The following is a 25,000-nucleotide window of genomic DNA, read 5'->3' as shown; positions in this document are numbered from 1 at the left end:
CATAATGATCCTACACTTCCAATTTCGTGCAGTTTTGACTATGTTAGGTCACAGATACCTTCAATTACAACACCTCATTTTTACTTTTTTGTGTTACACTAGGTGGCGCTATACATGAAATTAGTGGTTATGGAATGGGTTGACATGGCCCCTTGAGATCAACATACAAAAAAAAGGCCTCCTAAACCCTACGGTTTTGAGATATTCACAGAAAACTGTGTCTGCCCTACCCTCCTTTCGGGGGGTCCAGTCCAGCGGGGGGGCTACAGATCAAAACGAAAAACAATGGTTCCATGCTATCCACGTGGGGTTACATGCCCACCAAGTTTCGTGTACCCCGGTCTTTCAGTGTCCCGGGAATCATTGACGGAAATTTGGGCATGCGAAAAAGAAAAAAAATCTGACTAAACCTATATGACCGCCGCTTCGCTGCGCGGCGGTCATAATAATTATCAAGGCAGATTCAGAATTTGTAACGCGGCACAGTTAGCAGATCCTACACTGAGAACAGTTTGGTCTTAAGTCTAGATTTAAAACTGGCGACAGTTGGGGCCTTTTTGATGTCATCCGAAAGTTGATTCCACAGCTGAGCCGCATAGCAGCTAAAAGCTGCTTCACCATGTTTAGTTCTAACAGTAGGTTTTACTAGCAGGTTTTTCACCTGGGACCTGAGAGGACGCAAAGGTGTGTACTGCTGAAGCATGTCTGACAGGTATTTAGGTCCTGCTCCATTTACTGATTTATAAACAAGCAATAGAGCTTTAAAGTCAATTCTGTGACTTACTGGAAGCCAGTGCAAGGACTTAAGAATTGGAGTAATGTGGAGGCTGCACCATAATTCATTTTAAATAGTCTGAGCTATTAATAGTTGGGAAAATATCCTTTGAACAGACATCAGTGTGGACGCTCACCTGGTAACCTGGATTACAGATTACCTGACCGAGCGACCACAGTTTGTCAGACTGAAGAACTGTCTCTCTGAAGAACTGTCTCTCAGCACCGGAGCGCCACAGGGAACTGTGCTCTCTCCAGTCCTGTTCTGACTTCTGCTACAACACCGAGTCATGCCACATGCAGAAGTTTTCTGATGATACTGCAATTGCGGGGTGTATCAGGGACGAGCAAGAGGATGAGTACAGGAGCCTGGTGGAGGACTTTGTGCAATGGTGCAAACTCAATCACCTTCAACTCAACACTTCAAAGATCAAGGAGATGGTGGTGGATTTCCGCAGGTCTAAGCCCACTCTGCTACCAGTCTCCATTGATGGGGTCAATGTGGAGGTGGTAAGCACCTACAAGTATCTGGGTCTCCACCTGGACAATAAACTGGACTGGTCAGTCAACACTGACGCACTCTACAAGAAAGGGCAGAGCAGGCTGTACTTCCTGAGGAGGCTGTGGTCCTTCAATGTGTGCAGCAAGCTCCTCAGGATGTTCTACCAGGCTGTTGTTGCCAGCGTCCTCTTCTATGCAGTGGTATGCTGGGGAGGAAGCACAAAGAAGAAGGATGCGAGGTGACTTGACAGGCTGGTAAGGAAAGCTGGCTCTGTAGTGGGAGATGAACTGGAGTGTATCACTTCACTATCTGACAAAAGGACCCTGACAAACTGATCAACATTTACCTCCACTCAACACCTTCTCCTCTCTGGAGGTTAATGAGGCAACAGACTCGCTCTGCTCCACACTGACCTCGTGTCTAGACGAGCTGTGCCCTCTTACCATAAGGCCAGCTCGATCCAAACACTCTCATCCATGGCTAAATGATACCCTCCGATCGCAGCGCACCAAACTCAGAGCCGCGGAGAGGAAATGGCACAAAACCAAACTAACTGATGACCTCAAAAACACTCCTGACCTCCTTCTCAGCCAGCATCACTGCTGCTAAGACGGCTTTCTACAATGACAAAATCAACAGCGCTACAGACACTCGAAAACTTCTCTCAACCTTCAAATCGCTACTCAACCCTCAGCTGCCTCCTCCTCCATCCAGCCTTACTGCAGATACCCTCGCCTCATTTTTTACAAACAAAGTGGCGGCAATCAGCAGTTAATTCTCTACATGCCCAGTGCCCACTCAACGCATCGGACTCAGATACCGCACTCCTACAACCTCTAGGGACTGCTGGAACATCTTTTTCAGCATTCACGCCTCTCTCCGAGAGTGAAGTATCTAGACTCCTGACATGCAGCCGTCCTACCACATGCTCGCTGGACCCTATACCTACGAGCCTACTTCAGTCCATCAGCCCGACCATCGCTCCAGCTATCACACATGTGATCAATGCCTCGCTAACCTCCGGCACATTTCCAACAGCGTTCAAAATGGCCCGGGTAACACCGTTACTTAAGAAAGCTTCTCTCAACCCTGCTCAAGTCGAGAACTACCGCCCTGTCTCACTCCTGCCTTTCCTATCCAAAGGCATTGAACGAGCAGTCTCCAAACAGGTCTCTGACTTCCTTTCACAGATCAACCTTCTGGATCCAAATCAGTCTGGGTTCAAAAGCGGCCACTCTACCGAAACGGCTCTGTAGTCTGTAACAGAAGCCTTAAAAGAAGCCAGGGCGACCACTCGGTCATCAGTACTCATTCTGCTTGACTTATCGGCTGCTTTTGACACGGTTAATCACCGCATCCTTCTCTCTATACTCGCTAACATGGGAATCTCCGGTTCTGCTCTCTCCTGGTTTGAATCCTACCTCACAGGGCTTTCGTTTAGCGTATCATGGCTTGGTCAGCTATCTGCACCTCACCATCTCACCACAGTGGTCCCCAGGGCTCAGTGCTGGGCCCCCTTCTCTTTGCTATTTACACCACCTCCTTGGGACAGATTATCCGTTAGCATGGCTTCTCATACCACTGCTATGCAGGCGACACACAGCTCTATCTGTCCTTTCCACCTGATGACCCCTTGGTTTCAGCACGGATCTCGGATTGCCTCTCAGACATAGCTACATGGATGAAGGCACACCACCTCCAGCTGAACCTCTCAAAGACTGAACTGCTGGTCCTCCCAGCTAAACCTACCATACATCACAACATCAACATCAAATTTGACTCCCTGTCTGTTTCACCTACCAGGACTGCAAAAAATCTAGGAGTTGTTCTCGACAACCAACTAAACTTCTCAGATCATGTTGCCTCAATTAAGCCCGGTCATGCCGTTTAGCACTCTACAACATCACACGGAAAATCAGGACTTACTTGACTCAAGATGCTACCCAACTTCTGGTTCAGGCAATAGTCATCTCACGACTCGACTACTGCAATGCCCTCTCCTGACAGGTCTCCCAGCCTGCGCGCAGTGAAACCACTTCAGATGATCCAGAAGCGGGCGCGCCTGGTCTACAACCAACCCAAAGGGCACATGTTACCCGCTGCTCATCCAGCTACACTGGCTACCTATGGCGGCCCGCATCAAATTCAAGGCTCTAATGCTTGCCTACAAAGTAGTCTCGGTTCTGCTCCCACCTACATGAATGCCCTCATACAGGCGTACACTACCTCCAGACCGCTCGCTCCTCAGGCGAATGGCGTCTAGCTCTACCACCAATGCGCTCAAGCCAATCCAAACTTTTCTCATCTGTTGTTCCTCGTTGGTGGAACACACTGCCAGTTCCTACAAGGGCAGGGACATCCTTCTCCATTTTCAAAAACTCCTGAAGACCCAGCTCTTTAGGAGAACATCTCCTCTCATAGCAACACTTACAACAAGTCTTACTGATCCTAGCACTCACCAGCCGTCTTAAACTGACAAGTAACTGTTAAAAACAGCACTCACTGATGCACTTATTCTTACTGCACTCTAATGTTTTTAAATTGTCCTAAAATTGTTGAGAATTGCTCTAAAACTTAAACTGTTTACCATGTTGTAAGTCGCTTTGGCTAAAAAAGCGTCAGCCTAATGTAATGTAATGTAATGTAACATCTTGGACAATGAGTGTCATCCACTCCACAGCACTATTGTAAAGCAGAAGAGCCTAATCAGCTGGAGACTTCGCTCACTGCCTTGCACAACAGACAGACTGAGGAAGTCATTTGTCCCCAGGGCCATTTAACTTTTCAATGCTTCACTTGAGGGAAGAGGAGAGATGGACTTCTCCGCATAGTCCCCAATTCCTTGGGCATGCTTCCCTGCACCATACCTGTTTGAGCTCATGTGGGGAAAGCACAACTACTATGTACAGCCATTTATCTGCATGCGGGCTTTAGCGGGCGGGAGCGGGACATCATGTTATAGATGCGGGCGGGAGCGGGACTAAAAATGACACATTAATGCGGGAGCGGGACAGAATATTGCGGGAGCGGGTGGGCCTCTAGACCTCTACTTTGTAAGTAGTATGATCAATAGTACTAACCTTAACGTTCATTGGCCTTTCGAATGTCTTACTTTCACTTTCACGTCATTCACTTAAACTTTCCTACTTGCTAGATTTGACCAATCTTCCATAGCCTACGTGCACAAGTAGTTTGAGTAGAACTGCTGATCTTCATTATCTCCCTGTTTGTTGACATCTTATCATGTATGGTATTATTTCATGATCGCTAAACGCTTGAGTCTTTTTAATGTTGTCATCAGTTAACTTCATTCAATTTTTAAAGGTTCATTTGTATGTAGGCTCTGCCGTTCAGTTGTGGACGTTCGTAAATTACGTTTATGGGCAGAGAAAAGCGCAGTTTACTCCATGGATTGAACGTTTGATAAATACGACGGAAACTTGGGTCTGACAGTGTTCGCAATCTGCGGTTTGTCCATGACGCTGATAACGCTACGTTCGCAAATGTACGTATATCTGGCCCTGAGGACCTCGTCCCACAGTTGACACACAATTGCATATGAGAAAGATAGGCAGAGTTTCTGACACTAAAGCATTCTACATACTTGACGCACCCGACCGGTAGCGCGACAACGTGACGTCAAAATGACGTAGATCTTGCTGGCGCACCAGGATTTTAGCCAGGTAGTGCGAGGTAGCGCACCACTCATTTTTTTCAGACTTGCAACACATGGAATTAAGAGGAAAGAATAGAAACGATTTATTTTCAAACAAAGGATATCTATTAACTCATTGAGTGCCAAAAACATAATATTACTTTTTCCTTCCCATGCGTTGAGTGCCAAAAACGTAATATTATGTTTTTAGCTTTTTTTTAAATTACGAAACTAGACACTCTAACACACCTTATATGTGATTTTGGGAACTCTGTGATGAATGGAAATGAAATATATGACGATCGTGAAACTCATGAAAACGCACAATCTGGACATTTTATCATAACTCGGTTGCCACTTTGGGTCGAATCAGTGACGCATGCACGGCAGCTCAAAACCAGGCCATTTTCGTGGGTCTATCACTAGGTGGCAGTCACGCCAGGTCTCGCTGATCACTTCCCGGAAAATTTACAGGCAACACTTTATATTTCATGAAAGACGTTATTGTCAGGATCTGGCCCGGACTGTTGGAGTTTGTGCCACCCTGGTGGCCATTTTGTGTATTGTCCTGTGTTTGTTTTTGTTGTTCCCCACATGTTCCCCATGTGCTTTGTGTTACCTGCCTGTCATCTGTCTTTGTCTCCGCCCCATCTCCTTATTTGGTCTGTGCTTCCTATCTTGTTTGTTTTCCCTCCATTTTTGCCTCCTCACCTGTTCCCTGTTATTGTCTCGTTGGTTTCGTCCAGTCCTCTGTCTCTCTGTTAATTGCTCTGTGTATTTCTACCCTCCTGTTTCTCTGTTCCTTGTCGGATCGTCTCTCTGTTTCACCTTGTCTAGCCCAAGTCCTGTTTGAATGTATGTAAGTAAGTCTTTGAATGTTTGTGTTAAGAATTAAATTGTTTGTGTCCGTAATTCTGCCTGGTGGAGTCTTGCATTTGGGTCCTCCTGCATAACCCTGACAGTTATATCTCCATTTCTAGAAAAAAAAACAGCTATTTCGATGAAAACTAGCCACTGTTTAGCTTGGGATTTCTCAGTAACAGAGGCGTGTAGAAATACACGGTTTGCACCCACTGAGAGCTTAAAGTCTCACCTTTTAAACGAGCCATTGTATGTGTTCATAGCTATAACACAGAATATGCTGTGGCTGTACAAAAATAATCAACAATGGTCTAGATTGCTGGCACTCTAGGACAAAGCTTCCGAAAACAGCTTGGCATTCAATGAGTTAAGGCCTGAACAAAATCTCTTTCCACTTCAGGAAATTACACAAACTCAGCCAGCTGCTAGCTAGCTAGCCAGCTAACTAAACTGTTTAAATTATTAAGGCCATCCTTAAAAATATTTTTGTTTGCAGTAACAGGCAAAAAAAAAAAAAAATGGGTCGGTAGGTAGGTCAATATTTTTTTTTTTTTTTTTTCCAAGATTCAAAGTAAAAAAAAAGTACAATTTTGGTCATGGTGATTACATAGGAATGAATTTACACAAATGTGCATATCGTGACGTAACTGACTGGGTCTTCAACCCGTACCTTCAGGCGCACCATTGCAAACCTCATTCTGATGCAGGTTATATAGACCAGCCTTTCTCAAACTTCTTTGACCTGAGGCCCGGTCATGGCAGACTTTGGGGTCATAGGGCTCATCTACATGTACCCAGAAAGAAGGCTCCAATAGCTCTTGGCCACGTTATATTGAAATTTGACTATACAATACTCAATGCTATACAGTGTATTATACAGTCTCTGCTCTGTTTCTAAGGAAGTTCCAAAAAACAACGTTGTTCTATTAAGTTTCGTTAAATAAATAAATAAATAAATAAATAAATAGCCTTCCAACAGGTTGAAGCGGAGCTTTGATACCAACGTTATCGATTAGTTTCAGTTTCTCTCGCGCAGACGCGCAATGAATGAATGCTCATACCACCACTTAATTGTAGGGCTCCATGTTTAATGACATCGATAGCAGAAACGTTTGTTTTATTTTTTCGTCGATCCGCGGTTTCTTGATCAACTGCGCAGCAAATTATCAAATGAAGCACCGGGCCAAATTTCACTCCACGACTCCACGGACCAGCAGTCTCCATGTTGCGGACCCATATTTTGAGAAATGTTAAATAGACCAACCAATTTCTATACTCCGACACAGTCACCGTTAGACTAGGGGGGAGAAGGGATGAGAAAAGATCTGGCCACAGTTCTTCCAGAACTTCGTGCCAAGTAAAAGCATTATCAGTTTGTGTGAATGAAACGAAGCGTAGGCCATAGTGTGACATGCGTAAAACCAATGGTGTAGAGATGACGCCACAGGGTTTTATTTAAGTGAGCCACGTTTGCATGTAGGCAATTTATATTCACAATACTTGGGCCTACTAAAAGAAATATTATTTTATTGCATTTGTATTGGTTGTTTAGAGTAAAAAAACAATCGGTCGGTATTAACGCAAGTTTACAACCGGCAAGTCGGTCGGACTAAAAGGGGAAAAAAAAAAATATTTGGGTCGGTTCTAAATTGACAGGGTCGGTCGGGTTACGGCAAACGAAAATATTTTTAAGGATGGCCTAAAATTTCCCTCGGGATGACTAAAGTATCTATCTATATATCCATCTATCTATCTATCTACCTGTGCGCACACCTTGGAAACTAGATGATAATGATGGTGAAAGTTGTGAATAGTAGCAACCAAAGTCTGAAGCACCATCATAGAAGCTAGCTACTAGTGTTTCTTACTGCAGCTTCTTCTGCTGTGTAACGTAGTTAGCGTTAATCTTTTCACAACAGCGACACCTCTGTTCAGGAGAATATTGCAACTAGTGTCGCAACCACCACGCGCGAGTATAAATGTTTACGGCGTTTAAATAGTAATGATACCGATATTGAAAATCTGGGGCGATGGCAATACGATATTTAAAATTTCACTTTGGCCAATAACGATACCGATACCAATATTTTTTGATATTTTGATAATGTATAGCATTTTATAATTTGCATAATTACTAGTAGCTAAACATATTTCATTTGAATACTTTTAAACATCTTTAATGTGGTGTATAGGTCTAATTGAATGCACATTGGTGATGTGTAGGTGTAATTGAGTGACTGTCACTTTAAGAAATATGTGAGTAATTAGCCTTCAGTTTCACAGTTTTAGGCTAGTGAATAAAAGTTGCGCATAGTGAATAAGGTTATGTAGAAAAATTATGTTTTCTACGTCATTAGATAAAATAAATGTTAAAATAAATAAATGTAAAACCAATAAACGAACAAGTTGAAGAAACATTTTCTGGGATCAGATAAGTGTCTTGCAATGTTTATTAATGATTTTAGTGAGCACTACTGACAGACGTGACCTGAGCTAGCAGGATAGTTAGCAAGGAGCTCTCTCCAGATGTAAAAGTTTGTCATGGTTGCGTAGCCTATTTGCGTAAGCACAAAGTGGTCTATTTGCGTAAGCGCAAAGTGGTTCTGTGTGTGTGTGTGTGTGTGTGTGTGTGTGTGTGTGTTTGTCTGCTTCTGCGTAAGGCTATGCTCAATTTAACTTGGTAGGCCTAGTTGATCCATCAGGTCAATAGCCCCACATTCACGCCACTTCATGATTAGATTAACACTATCAGACAGGCTGTAAAGTGTATGCGGGAATTTCTTGCATTATGATGGCTAGAGTTGCGTGACTTGAACAAATTATGCACAATGCCTACAATCCTGCAGTGAAATTTAGGCCCTGGAGAGAGAAGAAAATAACTTTAATCTTGCATATCCCTCTGCAACTCCCTATGGAAAGTTAGAATAAACAGTCTTAGGCGCTTTGGTGACGTTTATCAGTGATTTAGTTGGGGCCACATTTTGAAAATATCGGCCACTAATATCGGCCGTTTCGCAGATGGCCGATGGCAGCAAAAAAGGCCCATATCAGCCGATACCGATAGCCTGCCGATATATCGGTGCATCACTACTAAATAGGATTCATGCATTATCATACTGGATATGTAACCATCCTACCTCTTTGTATACCTCAACATGTACCTCAGGTGGCTTTAAACACCATGTTCTATTCTCTATACCTAACTAACCTTTCATTTACCATATACAGACCTTACTGCCCTGTAATTGACCCTAGGCAGATGGGTAAGGCCCTTGAGTCGTGGATCTGCTTGAGGTTTCTTCCTATATGTATCTCCAATCCTAGGGAGTTTTTCCTCGCCCCTGTTACTCATAAGCTCTCTCTGAATGTTTTAACACTCTGTAAAGCGTGTTTGTTGTGCTTTGCTAGTTGGCTTTTAACAGCTACGATTAGCCATCCCTCAATCAATCAAGTTGTTTATCCTTCTGGGTATAAATGTGTGGCATCATTATGAACCTGAAAAACCCATGAAAAATCCAAATGGTCCTTTTAGGAAAGTTTGCCTTTTGTGGTGGTGCAGTCAGGATCTTCGCAGCAAAGGGGTGGTAGCACTTATTAAATTCTTAGTACTGTAAGTCATGATTATGAGAAAGAGAAGTCATAATTACAAGATAAGAATACAATGCTCCTCAGGCCAAATAAATTCCTCATTTTTTACAATGCATAACATGGACCTGTCAGAGTTATGTTTCCAATTATATCTTAGAGATGGCTTATGAAATGCATGTAGATTTTTGCATGATCTTGTCGCATGGCCAGAAAAAACTGTAATAAATCATTAGAAGAGTTTTTGGAAATGCATTAACACTTCTAACTGCTAATAGATTGATCCCTTAAGGCAATATGGTGAATGGAAACATGCATCTTCGCAATGGCTTTGATTGGCTTTTGCTCAATACCCAATACAGCTGTATCTATGTTCACAGGGGGATGGAATTCACCAAATCCGTGAAGCACTGAAGATCTTAGCCGAGAGGGTTTTAATCCTCGAAACTATGATTGGTATCCATGGTGAGTAGGTGGCCTGAGGCAGGGTCAGATACAGGCAGGGAAACCACAGGTCAGTGGTTAGGGATGTCTGTCTATCACCTCCCTCTTTTCTCCTTGAATACAAGGATGAATTGAGGACTTGAAGTAGGCGCTCCACTTCGTAATCTCGCATCAGTCTGTTGTTACTGCTATTTCCGATAGGACATTAGTTTGCAGATGTACCGTGAGCTGCAAGCAGACCTTGAGCTTCTCGCTCGCAGGGTGCAACTGCTGGAGGCAATCATCTGGCCAGGTAATGTTCTTCCAATTTCATAACATACACTGACGATCCTGCTCTATTTGCAAGGATTAGTCAACATTTACAATATTTACATATACACTTGTTAGTCTGTATATTATACAAATATTAGCACCAGCATTTAATAGTGTGCAGAAAAATGAAGATGAAGATCCTGTTTAAAACTGGAGGAGCATGCTGTACACTACAAAACATTCCCCTGCAAAGTGAACAGGGGCTGATGTAAATCAATTGTCTAAGCACAGTTTGACCAAAGAGAACAATTGACAATTTGTGACGATAAACATTATTTTTTCTTCTTGGTGACATGTATGTATAATATGGAACATAAACTATTTGCATTCATTTGTCTGAATTTACATAACATTTGCATAATTTAATAATTTAATATGAAATGCACAACCGTTTAAACACTGACTGCATTTTATAACTAATATTTGAATGTCAAAAGGTATCTATGGTGACCTAAATGAGTAGCAAAAATGACAGCAATTGGCTGAACTCTCATAACAAACTTTGAAGAAGTTTCATGTATTCTTTACCACAACAATGTATTCCTATGGATATTATTAAAATCAAATGCAATATTATATATTTTTAAAAAACGTTATAATTTTATCACATATATACAAAAACAATTAGAAAACAAAACAAACAAAATGATCAACCCATGAACAATATTGATTGCCTTAACAACAATTTGTTCCTGTGACATATCAGCAGTGTTGGGAAAGTTCCTTTTCTACATGAACTAATTCAAAGTTCAGTTCACAAATTTTGAAATTAACTAGTTCAGTTCATAGTTCATAATTCATATAGAACCACAGACAGTAATTATTTTATTTTAATTAAGTTTATGAAAGTTCGGCTTTCCACTTTACTCAAAGGCTGCAGGTCTCCGACTGCGGCTGGGAGATGACAACGGCGCTACTGTGGAATTTGGGTCAAGGATCTGTCTTGACTGTGTTGATTTTTTTTATTTGCTTGCACATCCCTTGAAAGGCTAGCCGAGTTTTAGTCTGGCTTTCACCAGACCAAGCCCAATCTTTTAAGCAAAAAGAAATTGCCGGCAGATCAGGCTGGGTTCACCCAGCCTAGCGCTTCAGTTCAATGTGCCGTTTCAGGTTTGCTGTGGATGTGACTGGATTTTCTTTTTGAAAGCCGGCGGGCAAATTTTGCACAGAAATATAACATTTTCCCCATCCTCACCGACCTTGACATAAAACTCGTTTAAATGATCATATGATGTCTCCTTGCTGCTTTGTCGCCTACATGCTGCTTTTTGTTTTGATGACTCATGTGGCGATGCGACAGTGGTGGCTGGTGTTGCCAGATTGGGTGTTTTTTTATGCTACATATTAAGGCCTGTTTACGGTGTGTTTTAGCCGGGTTTTGGCATGGAAGGCTCTATAGAAATCTGGCATCTTATTGAACGAAGTTAAACTGAGAGAGCGTGCCGTTCACAAACACCAGAATGAACGAGTTCACAGTAACGTTCATCAGGCAGTAATACAGTATGTTCAGTTCACGGTTGCCCAAAATATGAACGAGTTCATGGACTATCGTTCATGAACTATCGTTCAGGCACAACACTGCATATCTGTACTTCAGTCCTCATCCTGTCGTTAACATGTAAGTATGGTCCACTTTCCCCATTTGTTTAACACATTGTTCCTCTCTTATTTTATGAGTCAAACATTCCATTATATACTGTATTTCACTCACTATTTTCAGCCATTCGTCTCGTGTTGGTGGATATGGTTTGTACAATATTTTCATAATGGCCTTTTTACAATTTTAATTTAATTTTAATTTAATTTAATTTAATTTAATATCACTTATAGAGCGCCAAAACATTGTACATGTCTCATGGCGCTTTATAGAGTGTTAAACAATCAGAGAAGGCCCATGAGTAACAGGGGCAAGGAAAAACTCCCTAGAATTGGAGATACATGTAGGAAGAAACCTCGAGCAGATCCACGACTCAAGGGCCTGATCGCTAGGCTGCGTGGGCCAGGAATCCGGGCAGGGGGACAGCAATAGGCGATGATAGGGCAGTCGTAGGGATGGGACTTCAGGTGAGATGAGGGCCAAACACAAGGATGGCTGATGACTTGTAATGGGGAAGAGAGAGAGAGATATAGAGTGGGTTAGTATTAGCCTAGTCGTTACCATCCTACGTACTTCTGCCCTAAATTTGATTTAGGTCTCGCACGTAGTCTGGCCCAACCCAGATTATACGGCTTGTGTGTAGCCGAGCCATTCAGCGAACAGTTGAGTGATGACGTGAAACTTGCCTGCCGAGTTGCTTATAGTCCAGCAAAGCTTGTTGTTCAACAGCATGGCAACAATGACAACAGAGGAAGAGACGCTAGAAGCTATCCGCGAAGTTGTCTCAACTCTCGAGGGCATCACACAATTAAAGCAGGAATAAGAGGCTTGTCTTGTCAATTGTATAAATGGCAAGGAAGTCGTATAACTCTCCTTCCAACTAGCTTTGGGAAAAGTTTGATTTGATGGCGATAACTAAACCTAAACGCACAAGTGTAATACATGCATCAGTACTTACCATGTTTTCAAATAAACGTTTGCTGCTCGTTATTCTCCCCCCTACTCTCAAATTACCTTTACAAAATCAATGCGGCAATGTTAGGCCTACTTAAGGAATGGAATGTTAGCTACTAGCTAGCCTACCGAGCGGGGCTCAAGGCGAGGCGGTGTGTCTTGACGTGAGCTAGCCGGTTACCGAGCGGGGCTCAAGGCAAGGCTGCTGTGATTGTGCTTGACTGGGACTAGCGGTTACCGAGCTGGGCTCAAGGTAAACCGCTCTGTGTTTGTGTTTGACAGACTGAGGCTAGCCTGTGGCCGAGCTGGGCTCAAGGCGAGGCTACCATGCTTGTGGACAGTAACGTTAGCCAGTCACCGAGCGCGGCTCAAGGTGAGGCTGCGTTGTTTTATGCAGAACAACTGTTACTTTAACCGAGCAAGCTCCAGGTTAAATAACACGTAGGTCGTCAGTACAATCCAACTTATCCGAGAGTGTAGTCTGAACAGCCCGTGGGGGACGAAGTAAACTCCGTAGCTCCGACAAAGTCACCGGGCTGCGTAGAACAATTGTCTGATAACCGGCGAGAAGAGATAAGAGGAAAACTGGCGTGTGACGAGCTGATATAATCTTGGTGACGTGACGCTTTTGGTATACAACTCTTGGTCTGTGGCTGGTGCAACAGAGATATATCCACTATGAAGAGACTGCCCTGGCGGTAAGGTAGCCTACAAACTAGCCAGCGGTCTGTTTACTACTGAGAGCAGAAGTGGGAAGCGTAAGAGCCTGAACTCCGGCGCACAGCATACGTCATTACCAAACGTTGCTGATTGGTTAAGGGAACTCCAATGATTTTAAACCTCAAAATAAGCACCCGCACATTACGGAGACAGATTATTATTACATTGTGCCAGACTGTATGACTAAGAGAAACGTAGTCACAGGCGGTAAGGACCAGGCTAGGTTAGTATTACTATAAATCAAAATGGTTAATATCAATAAGTATGTGATTGGTACCAGGGTAGTAAATTCACAGTGGCCACGGCCAAGGCCAAAATTTCATGGCCTTGCCCATAAAATGGTGAAATTCCGAGTCTGATTGGTACTATATAGTGTTATACCCAGAGGCGCACCTTGTCAACAGGCGAGGCAGGCAACTGCTTGGAGCCCCGAGCCGCTAGGGGGCCCCCGACCTGGTCTCAGCGCGTTTGCCGGTGGGTCAAGCGAGAATTTCGTCCATAGAGATTGAATTATATATTTTGCGTGCTGTACATCTGTACATGTGTAGGCCCTATGCCTTATCAACAGCGGATCTGTGTTCAAAAGAGTTCAAGGAATCCGCACATATTTGGGCTACTGTGGTAAACGTCAATCGAGGGTGCACTGCAGTGATGACTGAACATCGGAGTTTGGCATTTAGCCTACTCAATGAAGTTATAGTAGGCTAGGCTAATGTTAATTGGCAGAAAGATTGAACATGGTTTGCTACATCTAATAGGCGTACGACAGTAAACTTCAGCTAGCTACTGTAGCGACAGTTACAACTAGTTAAGCAAGGAGATGGTTAACGTTATGTTTGTATTAGGGCTCAGCCATAACATGTTAATCGCGAAGCAGTAAGCAGTTGTTACATTGCTCGAAACTGTTCATCGCAGCAAGGTGAAACCTCTATTGCGTGACAGAGCAGAAGTGGGGCTTTCCAACGAGACTACTTGCCTGTACGATCAAGTATGAAACAAATGGTATGAAATTAAATCAAATTGCATCTTACAGTCTTTACTTCTCGGCGTTCACCTGCGCACCCATTACTCTCGTTTGAATTCCCCGCGAACCTGTGATCGCATAGATATGGCAAGCATATCAGATGAAAGAGGAGACACAGGGCTATCCATTGGTACCATGGTCCTTCTGCCTTATAAAAACAGACGAAGTGACTACAAAATAATAACGTCATGTACACAAACCAACGCTGCACACCCATTACTCTTGTTTGAAACCCGTGATCGGATAGATATGCCACGCATGTCAGATGAAAGAGGAGACACAGAGCTATCATTCGATACCAAGTAGGCTACATCCTTCTGGGTTATAAAACAGACGAAGTGACAGCAAAATAATAACTTCATAGCTGGACTTACCCCACGTTTTTGTCTGTTTTTGTGGCAAAGCATGTTTATAATCCAACACTATCTGTGTGTTTCTCTATGGCAAAGCATGTTCATAATCCGATTTTGATATCCTAGCAAATTCCTGCATGGCATTCAATTCAAGTCTCACATTGCATCCCAATTTGTTCAACAAAGAAACCCCTTTTTGCCTCTACTTTGTTCATGGCAATGCAGTAAAAAGCTGTTGTAGAGAATCATTATGAGTGCATACATCATAGGCACACACAGGATAACACGCAAACTCGGGTCAAGTCACAGATATGGAGCGCAGAAAGGTCATTTTTTTCATCACTAAATTAAAAAAATGCCATTCATTTCTGTAAGGTGCACGCCACATATGTCTGTAAATTGCTCAGCCCCAGAGAATCCCTCCACCATGGCAATAATATTGCCAGATTCAGGACAGTCTGCTCTACACACATGCAAGTCAAGTCGAGCTGCCAGCTTGCAGTGGTGAGATACATGTCAAAATATAAGAATTTTTTTAATACGCTTTTTGTATTTTTATTATTTAACATAATAACCTAATGGTGATATAATGATGATGGCACTTTTCGGTAGGGCCCCCTTGGAATTTTTGTTTGGGGCCCCCCCAGACTCTAGAATCGACTCTGGTTATACCATAGTGATAATAGGCAGAGTGAGAGTTGAGGGGGAGGGAGGGAGAGGGGAGAGGAGGGGTTGTACGGCGTGACACATGAAAAGTCCATGACAACACTATGCTATAGCAGCATAACTTAGGCATGGTGAAGGGTAGTCAACACCAGTGCAGGTATGGTCAGCGACCACCGTCGCACGCATGACTGGGGTGCCAGTCACACAAAGAGACAGCAATGTGGTCCATTCCAAAAAAACCTGAGGTGGTTGAAGTTCCACACTGCACCATACCTAACTATGGGAGGCACTAAAGAGGTATGTTTTAAGTCTAGATTTAAAAATGGGGAGGGTGCAACTCTTCCTTCCTTGCAACGCAGGGGGCAACTCTTCCTTTCAATTTCTCTTCCAAATTACTTTTTATTGTCTGAAGACATTGATCGTAAGAATCTAACATTCTAAGTAACAGGAAAGCAAAGCAACTTCACTTGCATTTGTAGGGTACTAAAAATGTGTGCAGCAGCTACAGTAACCAAAGTTTAGTCGGTTCTCCCGCCATGGTTTTGGAAATCACACACCTGCTGCATCTGAAGGCCCACGCATAAGGCCTACGACTATAACTCTACACGCCTCTTGTTGCACGTCACATTTTAATTTGCTAGCTGATCCTGCCTCCTGGCTCCCCTGGGGGGCGGGTATCGGGTGTGAGTTTGGGGTATGCTGCATGGTGTGTGTGTATTGGGGGGTGGGGAGTGGGCTCCCTACACTTATTTTTAGATGGAATATTTCCATTTTGAAGAACATAGTACTTCTGTTTTGCAGAGACCTGCAATACTTTTGTATTTAATGTAGAAAAAATAATCTTGCTTATTAAATATTTGTTTATTCCCTTTTGAGAGATATAACTGATCTACAGGAAACAATAATCTGTCTTCCAACAGAGCCAGATATTGGATCAGGAGATGGACCCTTTAGCACCACATCAACTGAATTCTCCCGGAACAAGAGAAGGACACGCCCTTTGCCACCTCATGTCCTATCTCTTCAGACAGCAAATCAAAATTTTCATGGGAAATGATCCTTTTGACAAAAAAAGTTATGAAGATATTGATCTTCTCAGATGTCTCTCAGAGGCAACACCACTCTAATATCCTTTCATTTCACTGATTTTGTAGTTATCCATGATGTCCTCCCCAGGACATATGATTTAGTAAATATGGGTGAAAACCTCAGGGAAGATGGGTGGATGTTGTGGGGACTGCCTCCCTGGAAATCTCTTGCACATTCTCCATCTGTTCATTGTACATGTATTCTAACCAGAAATGCATTCCTGAAAAGTGAAGTTGCCTGTAGATATACAACATTCTAGAAAACAAAGAAAAGCAAACTGGAAACATGTACATGCTTAAAGTATATATGCATGGTCTGCAAGTAACCAGTTGTTTGTTGCATTACTCAAACCATAATTGTGTAATGTCCTTCCTGTATGACACTAAGACCAATGTATTTAAAATGTTGTAATATTTGTTTAATCCATTTGTAGAATCATGAACACATGTAGGGGCCCTGTAATAAATAAATTCTCATTCCAAAATGAAGCATATAGCTTGGGTAAATGCTTCTATTTAGTGTGTCACTCTGTTTTGTTCACATTTGCATAAAATAATGCATAGAAAGCATATGTTACTTGAATGCTTTTCAGTGAATTTCTACTCTCTTTCAGTTAATTTCTTCTCTCTACATGTACTCCTGCAGTATTATTAAAGGAATGTCTAACTTGTTTCCTGTCCATAATGTTAAGGCAGTACATGTATTGACATTAGTTTAGCATATTTTGACACCTCTCATTGTCAGTTTTATGCATTCAAAATGACATGAACTAACATCAGGTCCCTAGAACCTGATAATGTAATAACTCCCAATAATGTAATAAAAAAATCCCCTCATAACTCCAAAAAAACATGTAATGTAATTCCTGATAATGTAATAAAGTGCATTTCCCAATAATATTATAATGTCTGTACCGATAAAGTAACAAATTATTACATACAGTACATGTAGGTAAGTGCCATGGGGAAGTGGGGTAGGACAGTAAGAAACTAGAGGTTAATAGTGCAGGACAGTAAGAAACTAGAGGTGAATAGTGCAGGACAGTAAGCATGTGGCACACACCGCCAACAACAGTTTTTTTCTTTATCCTACTGCTACTGTATTTACTCATCTGTTGAACTTGACAATAACTTTCTCAAGGAGCCACTTCAGCCAAACTACTTGGACCCTGTTCATTACTGCACTGCAGCTACACTCATTATTAGATTAGGGGTAATTTCACAATCAGGGTGTGCGCATTGTTTCAAAAGGGTCAAAAATGGCCCCAGCCGTGGCGCGACTGGCTGGGGCACCTGCACCGTACGCCGGCGACCGGGTTCGATTCCCGCCTCGTGGTCCTTTCCGGATCCCACCCAGACTCTCTCTCCCACTCGCTTCCTGTCATTCTCTACTGTCCTATCTCATTAAAGGCATAAAAAGGCCAAAAAATACTTTAAAAATTAAACCATCTAAAAAATTTAATTTTTTGGATTTTACACAGGCGGGTAATGTGCACAGGGGATACGGGGGTCATGACACCTAGGGTTATGCACCCCCAGATCCAGCTAATATTGCTATTATAAACATGCAATTGATTAGTCATCATAAGATAGTGAACACACACACAAAATCGATTAAGCGAAAGCTGCCACTGCTGGCTAGTGCTTAAACACTGAATTTAAATACTGTCTCATTATGGCATAAATAGTCAGGTGAGCAGCTGCATTTATGTTAAGTAGCCTAAATCAATCAGTAAAAGTATCACAATGTTTTTCTAATACAGGAACGGCAAATTAGCATGTTACCTTTTACACAAGAAACTTATTCAATAAATAAATAAATTCCTAAATATGCCGCGAGTTTCTCACCGCTCGCTGTGCTGTGGCAACTTCGTGTTACCTTGACATGGACTAGGCCTACAGCTGTCTGTAACAGTTCATATTGGTAATGTGATGATAACCGTAAGCAGCTAATTAAAGACTTTAGGTGGTCATGTTTTATAGCGGACTTCTACTCTTTGTAGCAGGGGCACTGTGACCGCCAGCTATGGAGACCCATAATGGGGAAATTCTACTACAAAGGCTACTCGCGGGCTCTGTTGTAGCCTAATGACCGGTTTCTACTATCTCCTGGATTGTTGACTTAACTGTGAGGTCTAGAAGTCAATCGAAGCACATCACAGCAACAAGCTCCCAAACAATTACAACACGTAGACCTACTGTTGGTACAAATAGGCTACTGCGTATTAGTAGTATCGCCTAATACCCACCCAATACAATAAGGTTCCCTCTAGCGCCCGATGGGCCTCGCCATATAACCCACGCGCACACCAATGATGCACACAACGAGGTAAGCTTTGATAACGGACTATGAAGCGGAGACATAAACAGTGTCGTTCACGATGCTCAGCTTCTCAGGCTATGTAGCCCAGCTCACACCGTTCGCGATAAACACCACAGCTCTGCATACACTTGGACCTCAACAAACACTCAAAACTTCGCCAAACATTCAGCTGGACGATGTTGGCAAGGGGCCTGTGCAAACACACGCAATCATCTGCTCTCCCACCTACAGCCTACCTAACAGGGCTATAACCAGGTGCACTGCAATCAATGAGATTCCCTCTACGTCACTACAAGCGACACACCTCCGGCGTCATTCCGGGGATACCCCTTGACACCACACTATGTTTTTGTGCACACAATTTAATTTCTTCGAGCCCACGTTTTAATTATTCGTGGGTGCGTTTTAGTAGATCGAGATCTTGAATATACTATAACGTGCTCATGTTTACATGTGTCAAGACAATATTGAGTGCACGTTTTACAAATTGTGGCCACGTTTAAGTAGATCGTGCACACAATGTTCTAACCATGTTCACAAATTGTGCTCTCGTTTTAATAAATCGTGCCCTCGTTTTAGTAAATAGTGCACTCGTTTAATAAATTGTGCCCTCGTTTTACTATGCTTAAAATGAGAGCTCAATTTAGTAAAATGAGCTCACACTATAGTAAAACGAGAGCACAATATAGTAAATTGTGCACACGATTTAGTAAACCGAGCGCACAATTTAGTAAAACGAGCGTACGATTTAGTAAAATGAGTGCACAATATAGTTAAACGAGGGCACAATTTAGTTAAACAAGAGCACAATTTAGTAAAACGAGCGCACATTCTCTCAACATGCAAAACATTTTGTGATGACCCCTCTAGGGCTCCGTTTTGCGCTGAATAGCCATACTATTTTTAAATGATTACTTGTCTCTCATTTGAAAGCTTCTTATGTTGTTAGACAACTGTAAAAAAAAAATGTATCTTGATTGAACTGTGTCTAATGGACTGTCAAACATTTGGGTTGGAGTGGACATTTTAGTGTTTCTTTGTCTAAAGACACGGATAATTAATATGTTACTTCTAAAATGGTAAAATGCTGACACTGTTTGTCTCAAACACTTTTTTTGGAAAAAATTGGGTAGGCCATCACTGTGCATGTTTTCACAGATGCATAATTATGCTATTTTAATTGCATTTGTAATCACAATTGTAATTTCCATCAACTGTGTTTCTCCCTCTGTGGTAAGAAGGTGGTAAATAGAATCAAATCAGTTTCATTAAGTGAGCCATTACATTGACTAAAAACCCTGAAAGTGTCAGGTTCAACTCAGGGATCAATCCAAACCAAAATTACCTGTGAATTCCATGACAAAACCCCATGGTCAAAGCAGACAGGGCAGTGTATGTGCGGAATAAAGAAGGGAAATCCCTCCAAATATGAACAAATGACTAAAAGGGACAGAGATAAGGTGGCACCAACGTAAGGGTCTTATGATATGAAAACATGACTGTTTATTCTAATCTTTTGAGGGGTATATAGCTTGCCTGGTAAGCCAAACTCATTCATGAGTGAATAATCTGGGTCACTCATGATTGGACCCTTTACAATGCTAGCATGGTGATGGGCGTAGAAATATTATTAACTTTGAAATCATTGATCAATCACATTAATCAGAGTCACCTAAACTTTACAAACTATAAACAGAATAGGCAGTCAGGAAACAATGTATGTGAGCTTACTTTTGGTGTAAATACATTTCTACATTGTTCCAACATGTTTGCAGTTTTGCAGGCATTGCTTCTACCATTTACCACAGTCAATTTTGATTTTGTCATCCCCTGTCGTTATTAATTGGCCTGACATTTTTTTTTGTTTGACGGAAACTGAACTATGGTGTTCCAGACTAGTATCTCCCTGAGAAGAAGGTAGGCGTGGCCAGGCTAGTATATAGCACCACCTGGTAAAATATGCTTGTTAAAGTATAAGTATATAGTATAAGTATATAGTATATAACCGGCAACCCTCCGGTTACAAGTCCGAAGTGCTAACCAGTAGGCCACGGCTGCCCCAAGGAGAAGTTCGGTGTGATATTGACCTACCGAGTGTGAACTCTTGTCTCAAAGCTCATCTCGGCTTGCCCCCTGCACTCTGAAATCTGGCGCTAGTTAGCCGATGCTACCAACAGGTTTTCAATAGGGGTGCCTCGGGCATCGGCCTAGCCATGCAAATAAATCACTGTTCTACACCTTTTGCGAGGCTCAAAGTAGCTCCGCACTTTATTGGTAGATTTCCGAGGACCCTGACATTTAAAACGAGACATTGAGAATTTTGAAAAAGCACTGGTAGTTTATTTACAAGATGATTTATACAGACAGTACCTTCAGGAAGTTTACTGTTCACCGCCATCTTAAATTTAGTCACGATAAGTCGAGCGACGAGTACGAATGAACAGGTATGATAAGGGATCAGATTCCAAAAATAGTTCCGTGGAAATGCATGGATTCCAGTAGCTGCCTCTGAGAGATTAAAGTCTTACCTTTCAAACAAGCCATAGTATGTGTCCATAGCTATAGCATAGAATATGCTGTGGCTCTACAAAAATCGTCAACAATGATCTAGATTGCTGCCACTTTGGGCCAAAGCTTCCAAAAACAGCGCAGCATTAAAAGTGTTAATAATAACATATAATGTTGGAATATTATGACATATTTAGGGGTACACAGGCCTGTGTCTGAAAAATGTTAAGTGAAATTACCCTTAGATTAGATTCAACTTTGCCATTGTGCTGAGTACAAGTACAAAGACAAAAGTTTGCGTCTAACCAGAAGTGCTTTAAAAAAAGCAGAAAAGTGCAATGTGATATACAAAGCATAGCAGTGTATTAGCAGTTACCTTATAAGAGCATAATATGGCTATGTAATATTAACAAAGTATGAATAACATGTACAGATATGTGCAATGTAGTAGCAGTAACATTATAATAGTAGTAAGAATAAAATAGATATATGCAGTGTATTAACAGAATATAAAATAAGAAAACAGGGGCCGTATTCACAAAGAATTTTAAGGCTAAAAGTAGCTCCTAACTGCCAAATTTAGGAGCAACTCTTAAAAATAATGGACGTGTCACTCCTAACTTTAGGACTCCTAATTTTTTTCACTAAAAGTAATTCACGAAGCATTTTAGACCTAAAAGTAGCACCTAAGTCTGGGACAGCTTAAAAGAAGTCGAGAGGACTCCTAAATCCCTAAGACCTATTCACAAACAGCTTTTTGTGGCATTTCGTGTCGCGATGTTTTGAAATGCGGCTACAGGAGCTTCCAATCATGAGGGAACAGTTTTGCATTGTAGGCATAACTAAGGATGCAATAACGCAACCAACAACAAAACTACTCATTGTCAACATGTAAATTAAATGTTTCATTGTAAATCAAATTAAAATGTTCTCCTCTTTGCAAACGTAGGCATAGGCATATGGTGACATTAATTTAAAAATGTTGCAAAGATACTGCATCAATCCGTATGCATTAGGCTACTAGTGTCTACTAGTGTCTCCACCTGGACAATAAACTGGACTGGTCAGCCAACACTGATGCACTCTACAAGAAAGGACAGAGCAGGCTGTACTTCCTGAGGAGGCTGCGGTCCTTCAATGTGTGCAGCAAGCTCCTCAGGATGTTCTACCAGTCTGTTGTGGCCAGCATCCTCTTCTATGCAGTGGTATGCTGGGGAGGAAGCACAAAGAAGAAGGATGCTGGGCGACTTGACAGGTTGGTAAGGAAGGCTGGCTCTGTAGTGGGAGATGAACTGGAGTGCATCACTTCAATATCTGACAAAAGGTCCCTGAACAAACTGATCAACATCTTGGACAATGAATGTCATCCACTCTACAGCACTATTAAAAAGCAAAAGAGCTTGATCAGCTGGAGACTTCGCTCACTGCCATGCACAACTGAAAGGCTGAGGAAGTCATTTGTCCCCAGGGCCATTGAACTGTTTAATGCTTCACTAAAGGGAAGAGGAGAGATAGACTTCTCTGCTTAGTCTGTCTGCCTCTCCACCCTCTCCATGTTTGAGTACTGACTGCCCACTACTGCTTTACTACTGTTTTACTAATGTCCACAGCCTAATGTTTGCATAAATTTAGATATTTTACATCATCCCATTGATCAAATGGTAGAGGCTCTCAATCGGGAGTTAGGCGCTCTGCTTGACAGAGTGGCACCCTTAAAGACTAAAAAAAGGCCCTGTAGCAAACTGACACCTTAGATGAACGAAAATATCCATGATCTAAAAGGATCATGTAGAAAAGCTGAGAGAACATGGAGAAAAACTAAGTTACAGGTTCACCGTGCCATTCTAAAAGAAAAAATAGCAAATTATAATAGAGCTATTCGGAATGAGAGGAGGAACCACTTCTCTAAGATAATTGCTGAAAACAGTGGAAACTCTAGGGTGTTGTTCTCTACCATTGATGGGCTATTGCATCAAACACCTTTTGATACACTCAGTCAGGCATCCTCTCTAAGATGCGAAGAATTTGCAGACTTCAAAAACAAAGTCATTTCTATAAGGGAGGCTATTGGTAACACAAGTAATATGTTTGATAGTACACCCAAAAACAGCCCCCCAAAATTAAGGTCCTTTAGCACTATTACTCAATCTGAGCTTGGTAAAATTATAACTCAAACCGGCTCCTCAACATGTGTTTTAGATCCAATCCCTACTAGATTCATAAAAAAAGTATATGATAGCTTAGCTCCCTTTTTCTCAAGGTAATAAATACCTCATTAGAAACAGGTATATTTCCAACTGCTTTTAAAACCGCTGTTGTGAAACCTTTACTTAAAAAGTCAAATCTTGACCATACCAATCTGAGCAACTACAGGCCTATATCAAATCTATCGTTTTTGAGCAAAGTACTTGAAAAAGTTGTCTGTAATCAGTTAAATACCTTCCTCAACGAAAACAGTATCCTTGAAAAATTCCAATCAGGTTTTAGATCAAATCACAGCACAGAAACGGCTCTAGTAAAAAGTCAATGATCTCAGACTGGCTACTGACTCAAACAAAGTCTCAATCCTTATTCTTCTGGATTTGAGTGCGGCATTTGACACCATTGATCATAGCATCCTAATTCACCGCCTTGCTAAGTGGGTGGGTCTCTCTGATAATGCTCTAAACTGGTTTCAAACCTACATTACTGGCAGAGATTTTTATATCAGTCTAGGAGATTATGTATCTGAAAAACATGACTTGCCTTTTGGTGTGGCCCAGGGGAGCTGCCTTGGTCCCCTGCTATTTTCTCTATATATGCTTCCATTGGGAAACGTCAGCATAATGTAAACTTCCACAGCTACGCAGATGATACCCAATTGTATATTTCTGTGGAGCCAACTAACCCAGATGGCCTTTGCTCCCTCACTGCATGCCTAACCTCCATTAATCAGTGGATGAGCAAACATTTTTTGAAACTAAATGATGACAAAACAGAGGTACTTCTGGTTGGACCAAAACTAAAGCGAGATATTATTCTTAGTAATCTGGGGAACTTGGCGCACCAGGTCAAACCAAAAGTAACAAGCCTCGGTGTCATCTTAGATGCAGAGTTAAGTTTTAAACCCCATATCAGTAAAGTTACTCAGACAGCCTATTTCCACTTGAGAAACATTGCCAAAGTGCGGCCCTTTTTAACTCAACAAGATGCAGAAAAACTAATTCACGCCTTTATCACTATCACATTGACTACTGCAATGCACTATTCACTGGTCTTCCCAAAAAACATCTAAAGAAACTGGCACTCATACAGAACTCTGCGGCTAGACTTTTAATTAAGACTAAGAAGAGAGAACACATCACCCCTGTGTTGGCTGAACTGCACTGGCTCCCTATTTCCTATAGAATTGATTTTAAGGTTATTATTGCAGCTACCAGATCCAACTAACTAACTTGTTCAGAAGCCGCGGTGGGCTAAGCAGGGGGAAATCAATTTGTCTTACACGCACTAAATAATCCAATGTCCACACACTTGCTCCCATTTCTTCAGTTTATTGCTCTCCATCTCAATCCAGACTCCAATAGTCCTTTTAGACTCCAATAGTCTTTCGTATGCAAGGCAGAGCAAAACGTTCAGATACAAGGCCTTTCAA

The 25,000-nt window shown here is 42.0% G+C and overlaps 1 protein-coding gene across 8 annotated transcripts in view; it reads left to right on the top strand.

The window, feature by feature from the left end:
- Nucleotides 1-17,024, top strand: part of emid1 (EMI domain containing 1) — a 113,427-nt gene extending 96,403 nt beyond the window's left edge. For 3 of the 8 annotated variants that reach the window (XM_048244061.1, XM_048244057.1, XM_048244065.1), the window contains 2 exons: nucleotides 10,023-10,113; nucleotides 16,368-17,024. In XM_048244061.1, the coding sequence (XP_048100018.1) occupies nucleotides 10,023-10,113; nucleotides 16,368-16,504 (228 nt within the window). In that variant the 3' untranslated portion in view covers nucleotides 16,505-17,024. Of the gene's footprint in view, nucleotides 1-9,757; nucleotides 9,843-10,022; nucleotides 10,114-12,966; nucleotides 13,058-16,367 lie in introns of all 8 variants that reach the window. The other 5 variants (XM_048244060.1, XM_048244059.1, XM_048244062.1 and 2 more) reach the window with 4 other exon arrangements.
- Nucleotides 17,025-25,000: the final 7,976 nt, after the last annotated feature.

The sequence above is a fragment of the Alosa alosa genome, chromosome 5, assembly GCF_017589495.1.
Source record: "Alosa alosa isolate M-15738 ecotype Scorff River chromosome 5, AALO_Geno_1.1, whole genome shotgun sequence".
Classification (NCBI taxonomy): Eukaryota; Metazoa; Chordata; class Actinopteri; order Clupeiformes; family Clupeidae; genus Alosa; species Alosa alosa.
This window is presented reverse-complemented; position numbering and strand designations above follow the sequence as displayed.